Source organism: Sphaerodactylus townsendi, linkage group LG04 (assembly GCF_021028975.2).
Source record: "Sphaerodactylus townsendi isolate TG3544 linkage group LG04, MPM_Stown_v2.3, whole genome shotgun sequence".
In the NCBI taxonomy this organism is placed as follows: domain Eukaryota; kingdom Metazoa; phylum Chordata; class Lepidosauria; order Squamata; family Sphaerodactylidae; genus Sphaerodactylus; species Sphaerodactylus townsendi.
Genome location: NC_059428.1, coordinates 138,332,127 through 138,352,478, shown reverse-complemented (window position 1 = coordinate 138,352,478; position 20,352 = coordinate 138,332,127). Strand labels below are relative to the sequence as shown.

Below are 20,352 nucleotides of genomic sequence, written 5' to 3'. Positions count from 1 at the left end.
TCTTGGAACAGATGACCAAACTTTCAGAAATGCGAGATTTCAGTTATCCTGATATTTGTTGGGAGTCAAACTCTCCCAAGACTATATGGTGCAACAAATTCCTCACTTGCCTTGCAGACAATTTCATGATCCAGCAAGAGGCAAAAAGGGGACTTGCTATTTTAGACCTGATCCTAACCAACAATGATGACCTGGTTAATGAGGTGGAAGTGGTAGGATCCTTAGGTGGGAGCGACCACATTCTCCTGGAGCTTGTTAAACAATTATTTTAGACTTTAAGAAAACTGATTTCAGTAAACTTAAGAAACTACTGAGTGTGATTCCAAGGCAGTGGTGTATTTACCTAGGGATGAGGGGTACCCTCTGTCCCTGGGCGCCACGTAACCAGGAAGACGGCAAGGCAGCAGGAAGTCGTGCTGCCTCATTGTCTTCGGGCGCCCTCAGCTCTGCCCACGTTGTCATCAGCATGGGTGGGGCTGAGGGTGCCCAAGGACACTGGCCCCCAGCCTCGCCCCCCTTCCTGGCTCCCAGCTGGCAATCTCTTCTGCCCTCCCCCTGGGGAGAGCAGAAACAACTGCCGTTCCCCATCCTTCGAGAGCTGCTTTTATAAGCACTGCTGGGGGCGGGGCTTGGGGAGGCAGGGCCACACCCCCAGGGCAGGGAATAGCATGGCCCCACCCCTGAGCTTCAGTGCTTATAAAAGCAGCTCTTGGAAGACGGGGATGGCAGTTGTTTTTGCTCTCTCCAGAGGGGAGGGCAAAAGGGACTGCCGGCTGGGATCCGGGAGCAAGGCTGGGGGCAGTGGCAACTGGGCTGCAGGGGGGGGGGGGCAGCAGTGGAGGAACCCTGCCCTGCCTCCAGGCACCATTTTACCTTAATACACCTCTGGTGTTTCCGGGCACCATTTTACCTCAATACACCTCTGTCCCAAGGTTAAGAATACTAAAAGGGATGGGATTGCATGATGGGTGGGAGTTTCTTCAAAGTGAAATCTTGAAGGCACAATTTCAAACAGTTCCAGAGAGGAGGAAAAATGGGAGGTGGATGTCTAAAGATCTTTCAACTGAGCTAAGATTTTAAAAAGACATGTACAAGAAATTGAAAAAGTGGGAGATGACCAAAGAGATTCCTCAAACAAATAGCCAGGATGTGTAGGGGAAAGCTAAAACTCACAATAAGTTCAGGCTTGCTAGAGAGGTTAAAAACAATTAAAAGGCTTTTCTGGGTATGTCTGCAGCAAAAGAAGAAAAAGGACATGATAGAGTCACTTTGTGGAGAAGATGGCAATATGCTGACAGAGGACACAGAAAAGGCAGAACTACTGAAAACCTTCTTTGCCTTGGTCCTCTCCCAAAAGGAAAACAGCACTTCACCAAGGGGAAATGGAACAGATGATGCAGTGGGGGAAATTCAGCACAGAATAAATAAAGAGCTAGTACAGGAATACCTGAAAACTTTAAATGAATTCAAATCTCCAGGGCCTGATGAATAATATCCCAGGGTATCAAAAGAACTGGCAGAAGTAATCTCAGAACTGCTTGCTATAATCTTTGAGAACTCCTGGAGAACAAGAGATGGAGGAGAGCTAATGTTGTCCCCATCTTCAAAAAAGAGGACTCAAACAACTACCACCCAGTCAGCCTGACATCAATACCAGGAAAGATACTAGAGCAGATGATTTAGAAGACAGTCTGTAAGAACCGAGAAGGGAATAATGTGATCACTGAAAATCAACATGGGTTTCTCAAAAAGAAGTCATGACAGACTAATCTTATCTCTCTTTCTCTTTTTTAAGAGTGACAAGCTTGGAAGATGAAGAAAAGGATGTAACACACCTTGATTTCAGTTATGTCCTCTAACAAGGTCCCGCATGATATTCTTACAAACAAGCTTGTAAAATATGGGCTAGACAAAGCTATAGTTAAGGTGGATTTGTAATTGGTTGACTGACCAAAACCAAAGGTGCTCACCAATGGCTGTTCTTCATCCTGGAGAAAAGTGACTAGTAGAGTGCCGCAGGGTTCTTTCCTGCGCTCAGCACTATTTAATATTTTTATCATTGACTTGAATGATCATGCGAATCAAATTTGCAGATAACATCAAATTAAGAGGGGTCACTAATACCTCAGAGAACAGGGGCAAAATTCAACATGACCTGAACAGATTAGAGAGCTGGGCCAAAACAAACAAAATGAATTTCAACAAGGTGAAATGTAAAATACTGCCCTTTGGCAGAAAAATATGAAATGCACAGATATGATAAAAGGTCTGGAATCCAAGGAGAGACTTAAGGAGCTGGGGATGTTTAGTCTGGAGACGAGAAGGTTAAGGGCTGAAGTGAGAGCCATGTTTAAATATTTGGAGGGATGTCATGTCAAAGAGGGAGCAAGCTTGCTTTCTGCTGCTCCAGAGACTAGCACAAGGAGTAATAGATTCAAAGTATAAAAAAAGAGATTCCATCTAAACATTAGGAAGAACTGGTAAGGGCTGTTTGACAGTGGAGTATACTTCCTCAGAGTGTAGTACAGTCTCCTTTGGAGGTTTTTAAAGAGAGGCTGGATGGCTTCTGTCAAGAGTGCTTTGATTGTGTATTGCTGAATGGCAGGGTATTGGACTTGATGGCCCTTGTGGTCTCTTGCCTAAAATAAACAGATGTATTATCCCTTGTACTATTGGTGTTAACATGTGATGGCAACACCAATTTCAATTTCTTAAACAGAATAGGCTATTAAAACTCAAGGTTGCGTGCCAAACTGGTTTAAAAAACCCTATCCAAAAGAAGCTGAAGTGCAGAAATCCAAGAAGCTGAAAAAGGTTTGCCTCTTTTTTGCGGGGTGGGGAGGTCTTTTGGCTTTCCCCCAGCTTCTGTTAAAGGGTACAGGGGAAAATGTGCCCCTCTGTGGGATTGCTCTGGAAGGAGAAACCCGCTGTTGCTCTGTTTCTACCCTTTGGCTAGTTTCTAGGGCAACATGAGGTAGTGGGAGCAGCATCTTGAAAGGAAAAAAAATAGCGTTCACAGGAATGTTCCTGTTTGGACAATGGCTGCAGTACATTTTGTGTTGTATTTCTGCTAGGCTGCTGAAGTCCTAATGTGGATTGCAACAACCTGAATAAAAGGGAGGATGCGTGGTTCCTACAGACCCATTCCAGGCAGAGGTTTGACAGAGTTCAGAGCAAATCTTGGTTTCACCTGCTGCTGCTCCTCCCTCTGAGTTTTTAGTGCTTTGACTGCTTTGTTTCTTGGATTACTGCTGCCTGTGTTGGGTTCCTGTTGCCTGCTTGCTGCCTGGAGATGACAAATGGTTTGAAATAATTGGTTTAAATAATTTGGTTTATTATTTTTGTGTGTGAAGTGTACCTGTTGCACCTTTTAGCCTTAGGCCTGTTGGTGGGTTGGAGGGAGGCAGGGCTCAGGTCTGTCAAGACCTAAAGGCCCTTCAAATGCCTAGAGTTTGGTTTGGTTTCCCAGTTTGCTAAAAGTTATTTAAAGGTGTTTTGTATTTCTAAGGCCTAGTGCATGTATGAGTGGCGCATCCCTTTTTTCCTGATCTGCTTCTCTTGTGTGTTTTTGAGCGGGTGCTTGGAAATCCTTGTCTTCTTCTGGAGTGGAATGGGGTGGGGGTGGGGGGGAGAGACAAGCCCAAAATCCTTGGAATGTCAGAGGGACTTGCTGCTTTCTCCTGTTTGGTTGTGGGGTTCTCAGGGGTGGAGGTTGGTGGCCCGTTCCACCACACACAGGGTTTTTGAGAAAATTTTTGCCGTTGTGTGGGAGGCTCTAGGTTTTTTATAGTATTTATTGTGGCTTTGTGTGAGAAAGTGTATCTGTGTATTATTATTATTATTATTATTATTATTATTATTATTATTATTATTATACATAACAACACAGCACAAGTGTCTGGAATTCATCTCTGAATATCGAGTCCTTCCCAAGGACCTAGGATATTAGAGGTATTTGCGTAGAATATGTGCAGTTCCTAGAAGTTCTGCTTTCTGCAGCATGTGGACTGATGTTCTGTCCAAGTTTAGGCTTTCCAGACGTTTTTCAAGATTTCTTGGAATTCCTCCTAGAGCACCGACTACTAGTGGGATTACTGTTGTTCTTTTTTGCCACAATCGGTCAACTTCAATTTGTAGGTCCTTGTATTTTGTGATCTTTTCCAGCTCTTTGTCCTCTACCCTGCTGTCAACTGGCACAGCAACATCTATGATCCAAACATGTTTTTTTTCTACCACTGTTATGTCTGGGGTGTTGTGTGCCAGGTGTCTGTCTGTTATTATTGTTATTATTGTTATTATTATAGATTTCACAGCTGCCAGATCTTTAGTTAGTTGTTGGCCTTCATTACAATTCGAGCCTCACCCAGAGGCCTAGGAAGTTGCAATGTATCCCCTCATGGGCACCCCCTTGTCATGGGGAAGGGGCTTGCAAGCTTCGATGACGTTGAGAGCTATGCTGGAGGTGGTATATTCTACCAGAAGGAGCTCCCATGCCAGACAGGTCTCAACTGAGAAACCAGACTAACAGTGTCCACCAACCCATACAGTATGGTGATACAAACAAAAAATTATTCTATACCGCATCAGTCGTCGTGCGGGTTAACAAGGGCCCCGTCGCATGCTGGGGTCCCTGGGAATGCGTTGACAAGTGGGGGACAAGTGGACCAACCATCCAAAAGAAAGAAGTATAGTGCGCAAGAAAATCGTGCCATCATGGCTTATTACAACTCAGAGCCAGAAAAAAGAGGATACTTGAAGCGGATGTATGAACTGTGGAAACTTATTATTATTATGGTAGATTTCACAGCTGCCAGATCTTTAGCTGGTTGTTGGCCTTCATTACAATTCAAGCCTCACCCAGAGGCCTAGGAAGTTGTAATGTATCGGCGTAGTATTTGTGCAGATCCCAGCAGGGTTGCCTTCTGAATTTGACAGATGTTAATTTTGTCAATTTGAAGATGTTTCAAGTGCTGCCCTAGTGTTTTTGGGATGGCGCCCAGTGTGCCGATTACTACTGGGACGACCTCAGCTGGTTTGTGCCATAGACGCTGAAGCTCGATTTTCAAATCGCAGTATCTAGTGACCTTCTCATGTTCTTTTTCAACGACCCTGCTGTCACCGGGGACTGCTATGTCGATGATGCTGTATTATTATTATTATTGTTGTTGTTATAATATTGATACAAAAACAGTTATACACAGCAAACAAGATCAACATGCTGGATTTTGTATTACATCACACGTCAGACACTTCCCAAGCATCTAGGACTGTGTGATGTATCGACGAATAATGGCACTGCAACATCTATGATCCAAACATGTTTTTTCTCTACTACTGATATGTCTGGGGTGTTATGTGCCAGGTGTCTGTCTGTATTCTAAAGTCCCAGAGTATTTTTGATTCTTCATTTTCTGTGGTCTTCTCTGGCTTGTACTCGTACCAGGTCTTGCTACAGGGAAGGCTGTACTTTTTGCAAAGGTTCCAGTGCACCATTGCTGCTAGTCTATTGTGATGTTCGAGATAGTCAGTTTGGGCTATTTTCTTACAACAGCAGATGATGCGCTCCACGGTTTCATCACCCTCTTTGCAGAAATGGCACTTTGGGTCACTGTAGGACTTTTCAATTCGTGTCTTTATTGCATTTGTCCGTAACGCTTGCTCCTGGGCAGCAAAAATCAGGCCTTCAGTTTCCTTCTTTAGAGTTCCCCTTCTGAGCCACTCCCATGTTTTCTTGCTGTCAACCTTCCCTTCAATGTTCTTAAAGTACTGCCCATGGAGTGGCTAGTTTATCCAATGCTCCTTTCGTGTTGTAAACTGTTGGACTCTATATTCTTTCGATTCTTTGGCTTTCAGCATCTCAGTCTTGTGGACTTCTTTCAATGCTGGCTCTTGACTTTCTTGGATGTATTCTTTCAGGCCTCTTTTCTCTTCCTCTACTGATTGCTTGACGTGGAGCAGTCCTCTTCCTCCTTCTGACCTTGCTAGGTAGAGTCTGTCTACATCACTTCTTGAGTGCAATGTTCAATTTATGGTCATAATTTTCCTTGTTTTTCTGTCCAGGGTGTCCAATTCGGCTTGTGTCCAGTTAATTATGCCAGCAATGTAGTGTACTACAGGCACCACCCAAGTATTAATTGCCTTTGTTGTATTTCCTCCATTTAGCTTTGATTTCAAAATTTTTCTTACCTTTCTAAGATATTCCTTCCTAACTGCGCCTTTGACTTCTGTATGCTTTATGTTGATGTTGTTGTTGTTATTATATTAAATTTATAACCCTCCCTCCCCCTAAGGGCTCAGTCTGGTTCCAGGGTTTTTTCTTTTGATTTCTTTTCCTGGGTTTCAGGGTCTGGAGGGATTCTTTCAGTTTTTGTTCAGATTTTTCCTCCCCCCAATCCCTCCATTTTCTGGTGCATGCTTCTCCATTGTGTTCAGGTGTTGTGGTGGGCTGAGACCTTGGTTCTTATTTTTACTGCATTTGTTTGGAGGGTCAGGGTGGATCTATTCATTGTTATTCTGTTGAGTTGGCAGAGTTACATTGTTGTACTCCTTCTGGCAGGTTTCATTTGAGCCATTTTGATATAGAATCATAGGGTTGGAAGAGACCACAAGTGCCATCGTCTAACCCCCTGCCATGTAGGAACACACCATCGAAGTACTCCTCTGACATATCATCATCCAGGCTCTGTTTAAAAACCTCCAAAGAAGGAGACTCCACCATTCTCCAAGGCAGTGAATTCCACTGTCAAACAGCCCTGACAGTCAGGAAGTCCTCCCTAATGTTTAGGTAGAATCCCTTTTCCTGCACCTTGAATCCATTACTCCATGTCCTAGTCTCTGAGGTAGCAGAAAACAAGCTTGCTCCCTCTTCGACATGACATCCCTTCAAATATTTAAACATAGCTATCATGTCCCCCCTTGACCTTCACTTCTCCAGACTAAACATCCCCAGCTCCCTAAGCTCTTCTCAGGGCATGGACACCAGACCTTTTACCATTTTGGTTACCCTCCTCTGGACATGTTCCAGCTTGTCATTATCCTTCTTAAACTGTGGTACCCAGAACTGAATACAGTATTCTTGGTGAGGTCTGGCCAATGCAGAGTTGAGTGGTACAATTACTTCCTTCGATCTAGACACTATACTCTTATTGATGAATCCAGAATAGCATTGGCTTGGCTGCCACATGCTGACTCATGTTCAGTTTGAGGTCTACTAAGACTCCCAGATCCCTTTCACATGTACTGTTTCAAACCAGGTGTCACCCACCCTATATCTGTGCATTTTATTTTTTTCTGCCTAAGTGTAGAATCTTACATTTATCTCTGTTGAAATTCATTTTGTTAGTTTTGGCCCAGCTCGCTAATCTGTCCAGATCATTTTGAATCATGCCCCTGTCATCCAGGGTATTAGCTACCCCTCATAAGTTGGTATCATCTGCAGATTTGATTAACATGCCTTCTATTTCATTATCTAACTCATTGATAAATATAGCACTGGGCCCAGGACAGAACACTGTGGCACTCCACTACTCACTTCTCTCCAGGATGAAAATGAGCCATCGATGAACACGCTTTGTGTTCGGTCAGTCAACCAATTACAAATCTGTAACAGACCCCCACAATGAGATCACTGTTGTTTTTCTCCCCCTTAATTTTTACTCAGATGCTCTTAACCTCGTTCCCATGATTTAAGTTCACAGGTGCAATCAACCCTGACATATAGTGCTACTCCTCCGCCTTACCTATTTGATCTATTTCTCTGTACCCATCAATTATTACATTCCAGTCATGAGATTCATCCCACCAGGTTTTACAAGGGTATGTTAGGAACGAATTTTAAAAACCTCAATTTTTGCCTTACTTCTGCTCTGAAACAAATTGAAAATGACCCACACAGATGAAAAACTGGTGCTAAAACTGTGGAGAAAATATATTAACAGAGAACAGTCTTTCACAATTAATCTGTATAATCTACAGGTTTCTAGTTTGTCTGCCACAAATATTCTTCCATTCTGATGAAGCTACAGCGATATTGGGGGAGGGGGGAGAATAAAATATAAAAATAAAAATGTATTCTCCCCATTTTTACGATGGTTTTCCAGCTGTGAGATTATGGGATGACAAGTCAGCCAAAAAAGGGCTAGACTTGAAATTCAATGCATGCAAATACATTTTTACTACAAGGCTGTAAAGAACCAAATTCACATTATCTTAAACATCCATCTCTATATGCCTCCTCTGCAATAGACTCGGGCTTTAATCTTTAGACTTGAACCCATATTTCCATGGTAACTTTACACTGTGCCAAAGTAGGCCAACAACTATCCACATTGGATGGCCCATGTCAGAGTAATTTGCCCCCCACCCCAACCTATAGCCTGCTGGATTTGTACCTCACTCCTAACTCTGCATACAACCCAATGCTGATTGAGCCTGACAAAACATTTCAATGGTTTGCATCTTTTTGGATGGAACATTGCATAAGCCCTTGCCCTCTCTTTTTAATTGCTCCATGGAACCCTTGACAATCCAGGAGGGGAATTCTTGTCAGTTTTTAAGCTGCAAACTTTGGAATGCATAGACTACTTCATGCACCACACCCATGAAAATGCCTGCATTTTCCTCCCCAAATTTCCTCAGTAGTCTATCTGTAGGGCTTAAAAGCAGGTCTAACAGAAGAAGAGTTTGGATTTACCAGTATATCCCCCCCTTTCTCTCCTGTAGGAGACTCAAAGGGGCTTACAATCTCCTTGCCCTTCCCCCCTCACAACAAACACCCTGTGAGGTAGGTGGGGCTGAGAGAGTTCTGAAGAACTGTGACTAGCCGAAGGACACCCAGCTGGCATGTGTGGGAGTGCACAGGCTAATCTGAATTCCCCAGATAAGCCTCCACAGCTCAAGAGGCAGAACGGGGAATCAAATCTGATTCTTCCAGATTAGAATGCACCTACTCTTAACCACTACGCCACTGCTACAGAGAGGCGTGTACTGGCTGAGCTTCTCCCATGGGTCAGCAGTTCCACTCAAGCTACTACTCCTCCAGAAGGATAAAGATAAGTCTTCTTTCATCATACATGGTCCCTTTAAGCAGCAGAGAGGCAAGGGGGCATGTATACAGTTCCTCTACACTGCTAAGATGAGATGTTGAGCAACTTTATAACAGCTTTTAGTTGGAGATCTACAGCTCACATGCAGTCATCATATTGTTACTTGCTGCAAGTTCCTTTTTTGGGAGTGTGTAGTTGAGAAGTATACCTTCTATCTGTCAGAGTAAGATAAAGCGGTGTAATCCTAGCCTCCAGAAACAACGAGGAAACATTTTAAAAAATAATTAAGATATATAAACTGCTAGTCCAGATTGCAGTTTGAGAGGATTCACAGGGCAGCAGATGGCCTTTGATCCAGACCACTGAAGGCTTCGAAGCTATGCCTGGAAACAATGACATAGAGCAGAGGAAATCCAAGGAGAAGGATGTCATCTGTTCTCCCAATCCAACAACAGGCAGCCACATTTAAACTGGTTTAATGTTTAAACTATAACCTCTTCCCTTATATGGACAAGCAATTCTGGGTCACTCCAATGTCACTGAACTGGAAAGAATTCAGAAGCAACTCCTCAGAGCCATTTGATGTGCCCCTCTCTCTCTCAAGCAAAAGGTAACTCACCAAGAGAAGTGTCCAGCAAAGAGAAGCCTTGACCTTTCATTCACATCTCTCCTCTCTCCATTGTCATGTTTTCTTTTGGAAATTATCCTGCTCTCCTCTTCTGTGACAGCAAATGGTTGAGGAGATTTTCATCCGTCTCCTTCTCTGACCAGAACCTTGACCCTTCTTCTAACTTCCTGCTCAGGCGTCTCCCTCTTGGCCTCACCCAGCACTGTCATGAGCTTCAACTTTTACTTTCACTAGCTTCCTCTTCCCCAATCAATTAAAAGGGCTTTCCATCAACATGCCTTGGCAACAGATTATTGGGAGATGCCAGTTTTGCAGCTTCCCAATTAGAAGGACCTCGCCCAAGAAGGTTGGGCTTGATGCCTGAGTGACGAGTGAGAGGCTTCCTGTCTGCATTAATCATTTGATCAGCATTTCCCTCATTTGCTCTCAACGTTGTTCTCAAGAGCCCCTCCAGATTTCTCTGTGGGGGGAGTCCACCTCTGAGTCCCCAGCCATCTCCTCTTGGCACCAAATGCTTCAACACAGGGTCCTCTGTTTTTGAAGAAATGGGAAATTTATTCCAGATTTGAAATATGTCCTAAAAGGGGTGTGTGCGTACTGCTTCTATGCGAAAATTCCCGAGAGCAACCCCTTCTCTGGCTCCTCCACATTTCCTCTCGCTGTCCCTTGGGGAGGACACATTCATCTTACTGACACTAAACATGAGGCCCCTCACACAGCTGCACCAGAGAAAAATAATCACAAATAACTCACCGGAATACCCAGGAGTTGAGGATCCACGGGCTGCCTGAAAGGCAGAGACTCGGGGTCCTGCCGATACAAGGCTTCCAGGGTGGGCATGAGGGCCTGTCGCAGTTCTTCAGGTTTAAAGACTGTGAAAAGTATTCTGATCAGTTAATGCAAATCACCCCACAGATCTACCATCATTTCCTTACCCCTGAAGCAACAATATCACCTGTTTAGAAACTCACAGAATAACCACAAACTGCCTGTAAAAGAGGCTCAGGCCTTTCAGCTGCAACAGGCAAAAGTGAGTCACAACAGTGTCACTACTGACCCACACTACTGAAAGCATCTGCCTGGCCAGTGTCTGAGACAGAATGCTGAAACAGAGGCAGCAGCCTTCTGACTGACCAGGGGGTGGAACAATCATGGAAGGTAGGTTCTGCAGACGTACTCTTTTTCCTCGGCTGGGAGGGAGACGTGGATTGAGAAGGGGCACCGCTACTGCCACTGTCCTCCTCCTCCTTCATCTCTGGTTTCTTTCCCTCTATTTCCATGGGCTCCTGCTTGATCTCCAAGCCGGTGGATTCTTCTTTGGCTTGTGTGGATCCTTGTAAGACCTCCTCCATCTGAAGCAGAAGAGAGAACAGGCAATCTCAGCTGCAGTGTAAACTGATACAGTCTAGCACTGATACAGTCTAGCATTTTCCAGTCAAGAAAGGGTGATGCCCTTTGTCAACTGTCTCCTACAAAGACTGTATATGGAAACAGGGTACCTCAGGCTTGGCCTCCGCTGGTGCTTCACCACCCTCCAGCTCTGTTTTTTCAGCCACGATCTCTTGTTTCACCTCTTGCGCATGTATGTCATGCCCAAGCTGCTGGGTGTTGACATCCACACTGGGAGCAGAGTCAGGGGTCGGAACCCGGTTGTCAATGCTTGCTGCTGGTTGGGACAGCTGATAAAGAGAAAAAGAGGATGTAAAGAACTGACCTTGCATTCAGGAACTATGCATGAGATGCCACGGGTAACAAATGACCTGAGGACAGTGACCAGACGATGTTTGTTTTAGACATTTTAGAAAGCACAAAATATTTAAATGGGGAAGATTCAGAATATAAGGAACAAACATATACTTACTGATTTATTGGGGACATTTACCATTTCACCAGCAGAAAACTAACCCACTTTTGAATTCCATAAATAAGTTGATGATTGGATTGCATACAAAAGTTATAAATGATGCATTTTATGTTGTTAATGCAGAAAAATACCAGGGTTGGGAAGGAAGCATATATTTCACACCGCCCGCCCCCCCCCCAATCTATTCTTTCCTCACAGCTTCAAAATTTTTTACAAGTTTAACATGTTGAGATATTTTCTGTCCCAAGAAGCTTGCACCTCCATTTCGACAATGGACAAGACACTGAGATGACAAGGGAAGAATGCTTCCATGCAATAACAGCGAAACAAATCTTTTCATGGCTAACTAAAAAAACCAGCATAAATTGCCAGTAGGTAATAAGAAAAAGGAATTTTCAAGGGAAGTTTGGTGAGAGCTTATTAATGATGCAAGTAATAAAAACTCATCTCCCTTCTGGAAACTTGTCTCGGGCCGATCCTCCAAATCTGTGTTGCCAACAGTTCCCTGTATTCCTCCTGATAGATGGCTTTCTTTCTTTGGGAAGATTTATGAGGATGTTGTGGAAGTTACTCTGCCCCTCCCCAAAACAGGAAGTATTCCAAAGAGGTCATTCACAACTTCAGGGGAGATTAAAGCCCTTATCAGTCAGGTTAAGAATGCAAAAGTCCCAGGTCTGGATGGGATTCCTCCAGAGCATAAGGATTGGTAAGCCTCATTTTGGGCCCCACTTTTTACACACATTGATGAGACTGGTCATATCCCTAAATTATGAGGCTATATTATTTCTACAAAAAGGGCAAAAAGGAGGATCTGCCCATAAAATAAATAAATAAACTACAGGCCAATTAGCTGAATATTCTAAGCAGCTTTATGCAAAGCACTTGCTGGACAAATTATTAGTTTGGGTAGAACAAGAGAATATTCTTGCTGGTGAGCTGGCAAATTTTGGAACAGGCAGATTCACATTAGATCACTGCTTTATTTTGCAGCATTGAGAAATACTCTTCATGGGGCCCAACATCACTCTATGGCGTTTTCGTGAATTTAAAAGCTGCATTTGATTCTTTCTTGAGACCTAGTTTACAGAACAAATTGCAGGCTTCTCCAACAGACAAAAGACCTTTGTTCTTTATATGTGTCCTACATAATCAAACATTTCTAAAAGTGAGATGTTGCCAGCATGGACATCTTACCGATCCTATTAGAACTTTTAGAGATGTTAGGCATTGATGTCTCCTTGCACACGTTGTTTACCCTTTACAAACATTGTTAGCTACCTTGGTAACCCCGAATGTCACCCCCTAAATATGTTGGGCGGCATATAACTTGTATTATTATATGCTGATGCGCAGTGATACTTTGTAGAACTTCCATAGCAATAAAGACAGCCCTAAAGAAGCTCATAATGTTCTATGATAACAAACATCTTGCAATTAACTATCAGAAAACTTAAATCATTGCTTTTTTGGGGGAAAATGACAACTAGGTCATGGGTGCTTAAGGAACATAAGACAGAGCAAGCAAATAGCTTTAAATATCTAGGGGTTGTGGCGCAAACATCGCGTTCAAAGATCAATCAAAGCAAACATGTAGTTCTCTCAGCCCCACCCACCTCAGGGTGTTTGTTGTGAGGAGGGAAGGCAAAGGAGTTTGTAAGCCCCTTTGAGTCTCCTACAGGAGAGAAAGGGGGATATAAATCCAACTCTTCTTCAAACAAATGGAATTGATCAAGCAAAACAACTTATTTACTAGAGGACAGAAAATACAGTGTCATCCAGATCACCAGATTTTAACTGTCTGTCTATCCAGCCTTATTAGAGACCAACAATACCAGAAGAGCACTCACCCTTGCCAGGTGTTTGGCTCTCCTGTCCGTGGGGATTGAGGGTAAATGAAAGAAAATCCTTTATTCCAAGAGGTTATGTTCATGCCCATTAAGTGTCAGGATCTGGCCGGTCTTGGCCTGATCCTGTCATGTCTCCCAGCCAGGATGTGGGACTGCTTATTATTCTCTCTTGGACAGCTTATCTTTGCTTCTTGGTTTTGCTTTCAGGTTCAGGCTAATCTGCTCATTGTTATGGGGTTCATCATCATTATCATTAACCTTTAATAGGCATAAATTGTTATGGGGCTAATTTGATCTAGTGAGGGCCATGCCTTCTCCTTCCTTTGTGACTGGAGGGGTGCTGTTCCCCCCTGGGAACTGGAACCAAGGGGTGGTGTTGTGTGGTGTGGAAGGGGCATGAAGAAGGAGCATAACAGCAGTGGTTCTGGCGCTTAATCTTTAGTCCTGGCAATGGAAGTCTCAATGCTCTGTCCCAGGGGTCCCCAAACTTTTTAAACAGGGGGCCAGTTCACTGTCCCTCAGATTGTTGGAGGGCCGGACTAAAAAAAACTATGCACAAATGATTGTAAAATGTTTGATTTCACCTTTCAGCCTTTCTGTCATGGTCTATTTTTAGAACAGTGACCAAAGTATGTCAAGTACAGGGTGGGCTCCAAATATTGTTGGGGAGGCTGTGGAATACCTTCCCCTGTAAAAAAAAGCAGAACTTTCCCAATGAAACATTCCATCTAACCCAGGATTAGGTATCTTCCTGGGTTCTTCCTCCCTAGCAGCCAGCGAGCGATTCACCAGCCTGGCTGATGCCAATGGGAGTGAGGCGGAACAGAAAGCCTGAGAGCAACACATGGAGTAGCCGAGAGGGAAGGGCGGAGCAGGAGTTGCCACGTGTAAGGTTTCCAACTCTGGGTCAGAAAATTCATGGAGATTTGGGGCCGGTTCCTCCTCTCCCTCGAGCCCCCACTGCACATGAATGGAGCCATCGCCGCCATGCCTGGCGGGCCGGATAAATGCCTTCAGGGGGCCACATTTGGCCCCCGGGCCGTAGTTTGGGGACCCCTGCTCTATCCTGACATTCTGAGGTAGAATCAACTGAACATATTCGTCTTGAGATGTCCTTATTATAAGGTGATTCAATCAGAAATTATTAGCCCACTATTAGATAGCAGTCTTTGTCAAACCAATAAAATAAAATTGGATTACCTTTTATCAGATAAGAATCCTCAAATATCACAAGTTGCCAGATTTTGTGCCTCAATTTGCAGGATCTGAAAAGTGTATTACGCAGCAGAATTTTAAAGGGATTTTAATATGTTTTATATGTGGTGTCCTAATTTTTAACTGTTGTATTTTTGAAATTCAGAAATGGTGTTTGGTAAGTCTTTTTATTATTTCAGTTGCTTTCATTTCTGGTCTACGGCTGTAATAAATGAATGAAACCTTTTCGTTATGTAACTGCCTTCCGTTTGGATGTGGTCTGATCCAGGGGTACATGGGAAGCTTTCTCTCTCAGGCACTGGGGTTTCTCAAGTCTGGTCTCAGCAATGGGCATGACCCAAATCACTTACCGGCGTGCCAGGGGCCTGGATGGAGGCTGGCTGCTGTGGAGGCGGCTGTGGCGTTGGCACAGAGGGAGGCTGCACGGGAGTCTGAGGCTGTGGCGTGACTTGAGCCTGTGTAGCTGCTTGCCCGGACGGTGTGCTTTGCATTTGCGTGGCGTTTGGGACAGAGCCGGCAACTGGGGTAGGGGCTTGTCCTGAAGCAGAGACTGGCGTGGCTGGTTGGGCAGGCACTGCTGGCTGCGGAGGGGTCTGGTGCTGAACAGATGGCACACTAGCCAAAGGAGGCACGGGCTGATGAAGGGGCGGCTGGGTCACTGGAGGACACGAGAGCTGACTACTTTGTGGTCCTAGGATAGCCACAGAATTAGGAAGAGCTGCACCAGGAACTTGTCCCTGCTAGAAGGGAAGGGAATTAACACAAGAGTCAGCAGGTAATCACATCTGCTCACACAGAAAAGCACAAGAGCTCACACAGAAAAGCACAAGAGCAGAGGCACCTCCACACAGGAGTCACTCCGGGGGCTGTGCAGAATAGCTGATCTCTCTGGTACATCACTGATTTAGCAAGCTTTGCTACCACTGTTGTCCCCCTGGCTTGATTACCCTTCCCAGTAACACTGAAATCAGGAATCCTGTTGGGGAGGCAGGAGTGATGAGGGAATGCTCTATAGCTGGTTGACAGTGCACCAGCTTTTTAAGCTTTAAAGTTTTAAAGCACCATTACTTCCTACGGGGGGCAGATGGACTCCAAACCTAGAGACCAGGAAATATCCCTAGGAAATAATAATCTTTGAAATTTAAAGGGACAACACACCACCAACCAGCTGTTGAGTCTTGAAGCAGATCTGACCTCTGGTCTACACCCATATTAGAATGCCAGGAAATGGTCCTGGATTTACCTGTTCGTTGGGAGTCCACCTTCTATCTTGAAGTCCTTTATGGCCCCATGTTCCTTCCTGCCCCTCTACAAGTCTACAAATGGGGGTTGGGGTGCAGCTGTGCAGTCAAACCTCATGGGAGTCTGAGCAGCCCATCATGCCTCCCTCCTTTCCCACTGTTCTGAGGGCATGAAGGAGCACTGCTCCCCAACTATGGGTGAGGTATGTTCAGTTCCTACAAGGTACAGCTGGTCTCTAGAATTCAGAGATCAGGCCTCCCCTAAGAGAAATAACAGCTCTTTAAAAGTTAAAGGGCCCATCTGATACTCATCAACTGGGGCCCCTCCTTTCTCTCCCTTTTGCCCCCATTTTAATTCTACATTCAGGAGTTGCATGATCAATTTTAATGATGTATCAGGAGTCTGATTTTTCTGGTACAATAACAACATTCCTAGCACTTTGTTAAAACAATACTCATGCCCTTCCCAATATGGAATACAAAACATCTTTGTAAAAGCACACTGCTAGCAGCCACTATAATGCTAGCAAATACCAACCAGCTGAAACTGCCCAAATTATTTTGTTGCTGGAGTAGAGAAAATGACTTCCGACGGGGCAGCTAAGAGCCTACCAAACCATTACTTAAAATCCTGAAATGTTACTTGGTGCAAAAAGTTCACAATGAGTAAAGAGGGTGCCAGGCAACCTAAGAGTAAGAAAGGCATCTCTTGATACCTGGAGACTGTAGAGCCTTTGTTGGAAAACTAATCAGATGTAGCCATATCTGAAAACTCAAGTCTGAAAACTGAGCTCTTCCATGATCTGTGGCAGGTGGAGAATTTTTTCTGCAGAATTTATGGTCTAGAATTGCCATAAGTGAGGACAGTGAGGAGCTAGATCCCTGTGCTGCCCCAAGAAAATGTACATGCCTCAGGAGGATTGCTAGGCCAAAATGATGTGAAGCTATATCCTGATTCTGGCATTCGTGGGAACTACCTACATCCCAGGCTCCAGGCACAAATACATGAAGTGAGTATCAGTTCCTGGCAATTCATGTCAAAAACCCACCTGGAATTTCTTACACAGAAAACAGGATGGCATATGCATTGAAAAAAAAATCCAACATTATACCAGCATTCATATAAAACATATGGATATGTTTCATTTTCACGAATCATTTCCTTCCTTGTGTTCTTCTCTTAGGGTTTAGAAATACTCTTCAATGTGCCTAATTATTTATGTATTTTTCCGAAAATTAAACAAGCCAACAAGAAACCCACAGACAACGGAAATGCTGAACAAAAGGTGCCCAAACCACCAAATGTCTGGTGGTACTGCTGTGATACTGTACCTGTGATACTGCTGCCTGCGCCACTGATTGTCCTATGGCTACACTGTTGACATTCATGGCTCCAGTGGAGGCAGGAAACTGATTTTGTGGCAGAAACTGATTTTGGGTAGAGGCTTGTCCCATCAGGCTGCTGGAATGGGCTCCCATCACGTTCTGAGGCTGAGGCATCCGTGAAGGAGACATGGCCATCTAGCACACAAAGCAATCAACTGACAGTCAGAAACTGGCCCACCGGCTTCAGGTACCCAATGGGCCCATTTCAACAGGAGAAAGAAAAGAAAGCATGTCCAAATGCTGAAAGCTACACTTCAACTTTTTCCTTTTTTAAAAAGATTTTTTTAAATTTTACTGACAAAAAATTACAGAAAAGGAAGAAAAATGAAAAATAAGTAAAAATAAGTAAACATAAACGATGGTAGCATAACATGGATCTGTAATGTTATAAATTTATAAAAATAAGCTATTAACTACTATACCGAATTTTAAAAAAACTTAATTATTAATCATTTAAGCAGTCTAATTCATTTTAATTACATTCTCAGTTATTATATTTTTAAAAACCTAATAGATATGTTTTTCTGAACCAAACAAGATTTACACTTTGAATTATTTACATTCCATGGAAAAAATGCAAAACTTGTGAGCCTGAATATCATGGCCTCCCCCCCACCCCCAATCCCTCTGACGCCACCAACCCCACACTTCCAAACTTTTCAGCATAACAGGTTGGCAAATATATTTTAACAACCATCCCTGTGTAGCAGTTAGTGCCACACTAGGATCTGGGAGACCCAGATTATAATTCTGCTTTCCCATGGGAACTTGCTGGGTAACCTGGGCCACTCTGCTGCAAGCCCAGTGGGAAGAAAAACAGGATATAAATTGCTAAATAAACAGAATAATTATATTCAAAATATAGAAAGTTAATCTGTCCTGTAACAGTTCAGTTAATCCAAAAGTCCTTCCACTGAAATAGGCAGAAGATAACCATTTTGTCTTCTAAAATCATTCTAAAAGTTCACTTTTACACTAAGATAAGGTGACAAAAATGATACCAACTGCTGGAACAGAACTCATATTGTTCATCTGGACAGGATGGTTCATTGGAGAAGCTGCACGGGGTCCCATAGGTGCCTGAGGCATCTGGACGTTCCCTATGGACATAGGGTTAAACTGATTCACTCCCACTCCTGCAAAATGTACCCCCAGAACAGCTCATTAGGAGCAAGGAACCCAACCACTTCTTGACATACAAACTTAGTTACTGATTAATTTGGAAAATGGGTCTGCTGCCTTGTCGGAGACCTGCTCAAAAGGGCTCACCAAGTAAAAACAACAGCAGAAGAGTTGCAAATATTTGGAGCACACAAACAGCATAAAACAACATTTAGAATCATAAAACAGTAATTGTCAAGACCCTGACAAGATTGCCATGAGACTATGGGGTAGACCGGGAGAAGCTAGTTCTGTGGGAGAAGAAGAGGAGTTTGGATTTATATCCCACCTTTCCTGTAAGGAGACTCAAGGTGGCTTACAAGCTCCTTTCCCTTCCTCTCCCCACAACAGACACCTGGTGAGGTAGGTGGGGCTGAGAGAGTTCCGAAGAACTGAGACTAGCCCAAGGTCACCCAGCAGGAATGTAGGAGTGCGGAAACACATCTGGTTCCCCAGATAAGCCTCTGCCACTCAGGTGGAGGAGAGGGGAATCAAACCTGGTTCTTCAGATAAGAATCCACCTGCTCTTAACCACAACACCACACTGACTTCCTTGGATTGTTATGTTGTTAATCCTATGCTTATGTATTTTTGTTTTCAGGCACGGTAACTTTTCTCACCCTTCAAGGCAGCTGGGACCTGGCCCTGATGTCTGTTTTGAATAGCCTGAGAACGCTTCTAGTAACTTCACCATGCTGCGATGCTGACGGAGGGGTGGGGTGGGGGGGTGGCGGGGTGTTTGGGGAAGGGATATTAACCAGAGGTTGTAAAGTGGGACAGTTCCAGCAAGGCTTGCTTGAATTCTGTTTGCAGTATTTCTGGCAATAAACTGATTTTTGAACCCAGAAGTTGGGTTATTGCGGGAGGTTGAAAGATCCTGACTGTCATCAGAAGAGAAGCAGTTCATAAGAACAACTGAAAAGGAGACAACCGCTCATTTAAAAGCCAGGGCAAAAAAAAATATCTTTTTGACACAGTGCTAAAGGATAAGGAAAGTCTTGAAGAGCATCTCAAAGGCAAAGAGCCGCTACTGAAAAGACTCAACCTGATGTCTGCAGGCTGTCAAGACTTGAGTTTCTGCATTGTCTGACCTCCAGACTTTCTGCAGCTGTGGTTCTTATCACCTTATCACCTTCTGCAGCCCAGAATTGGTCTGTGAACCTGTTTCTTGGGAACTCAGTGAAAATGCAATAGCCTTGTGAGGTGGAAGGGAGGGGGATGGGTGATATATGCTAGTGCAATTGTGTTCTGCTTTAGATTTCTCCTTGCTGTTGTTTGAGTATCTACTTAGCCTGCACATAAAGAACTTTGTTTCAAATGTTTGCCTGGACTTAGTCAGATTCCTTCCACAGGCAGACAAAAAAGCAGGGCTTCAGAATGGAATCTTAGTGGGTTGGGATGAGGCAGTGCTGTCAGTTTCCCAATTCAGGGAATAACTCACTTGATGGTTCAAGGATTTTATTGAAGACATGAGAAAGACAGCAGAAGACAGTTCTGGCGAAAGGGCGCCAAAACTGTTGATAATATGTTGCAGCAAATCCCCACCCCCACATGTGAACTAGGACAGTAGAAAGAGTCCAGTCTGAGAGCTCGTCCCAGCCATGGAGCTCCAAGGCCAGGGAAACAGATAAGCAGCACCTGCAAGAAGCCAAAGCTCTACCCAGCAATTCCCCTCTACCAGCAAATAGCATCCTGACAGGTGCCAAGTCAGTGTGCCCAGAAACTAACAGGCATCCAGTGCCAACCGTTCAGGACAAGGTTATTATGATCCTGGTATCTGTTCCGTAGTTGCCTCATTTTGGACCAACTGAAGAAGCAAGGAGTCTCCCACTTGCAACCCAGTTATCCTCTCCAGGATACTACAGCTGGGGCAGTAAAACACAACAAGGGAGCTCCCATTGGAAACAATGGGGGTTGGGGCACCCCCTTTGGGAGTCCAAACCTCACCAAACCTGGGTGGTATCAT

General features: G+C 44.1%; 1 protein-coding gene across 2 annotated transcripts in view; it reads right to left on the bottom strand.

Moving 5' to 3' along the window:
* LOC125430709 (CREB binding protein) overlaps positions 1–20,352 on the bottom strand; it is a 104,037-nt gene that overhangs the window by 44,426 nt on the left and 39,259 nt on the right. Inside the window, exons 11-16 of one of the 2 annotated variants that reach the window (XM_048492851.1) lie at positions 18,231–18,361; positions 17,172–17,360; positions 14,949–15,338; positions 11,172–11,351; positions 10,850–11,024; positions 10,426–10,544 (exon numbers count right to left, since the gene is read on the bottom strand). In XM_048492851.1, coding sequence (XP_048348808.1) covers positions 10,426–10,544; positions 10,850–11,024; positions 11,172–11,351; positions 14,949–15,338; positions 17,172–17,360; positions 18,231–18,361 — 1,184 coding nt within the window. The remainder of the gene's footprint in view (positions 1–10,425; positions 10,545–10,849; positions 11,025–11,171; positions 11,352–14,948; positions 15,339–17,171; positions 17,361–18,230; positions 18,362–20,352) is intronic. The other variant, XM_048492852.1, reaches the window with a different exon arrangement.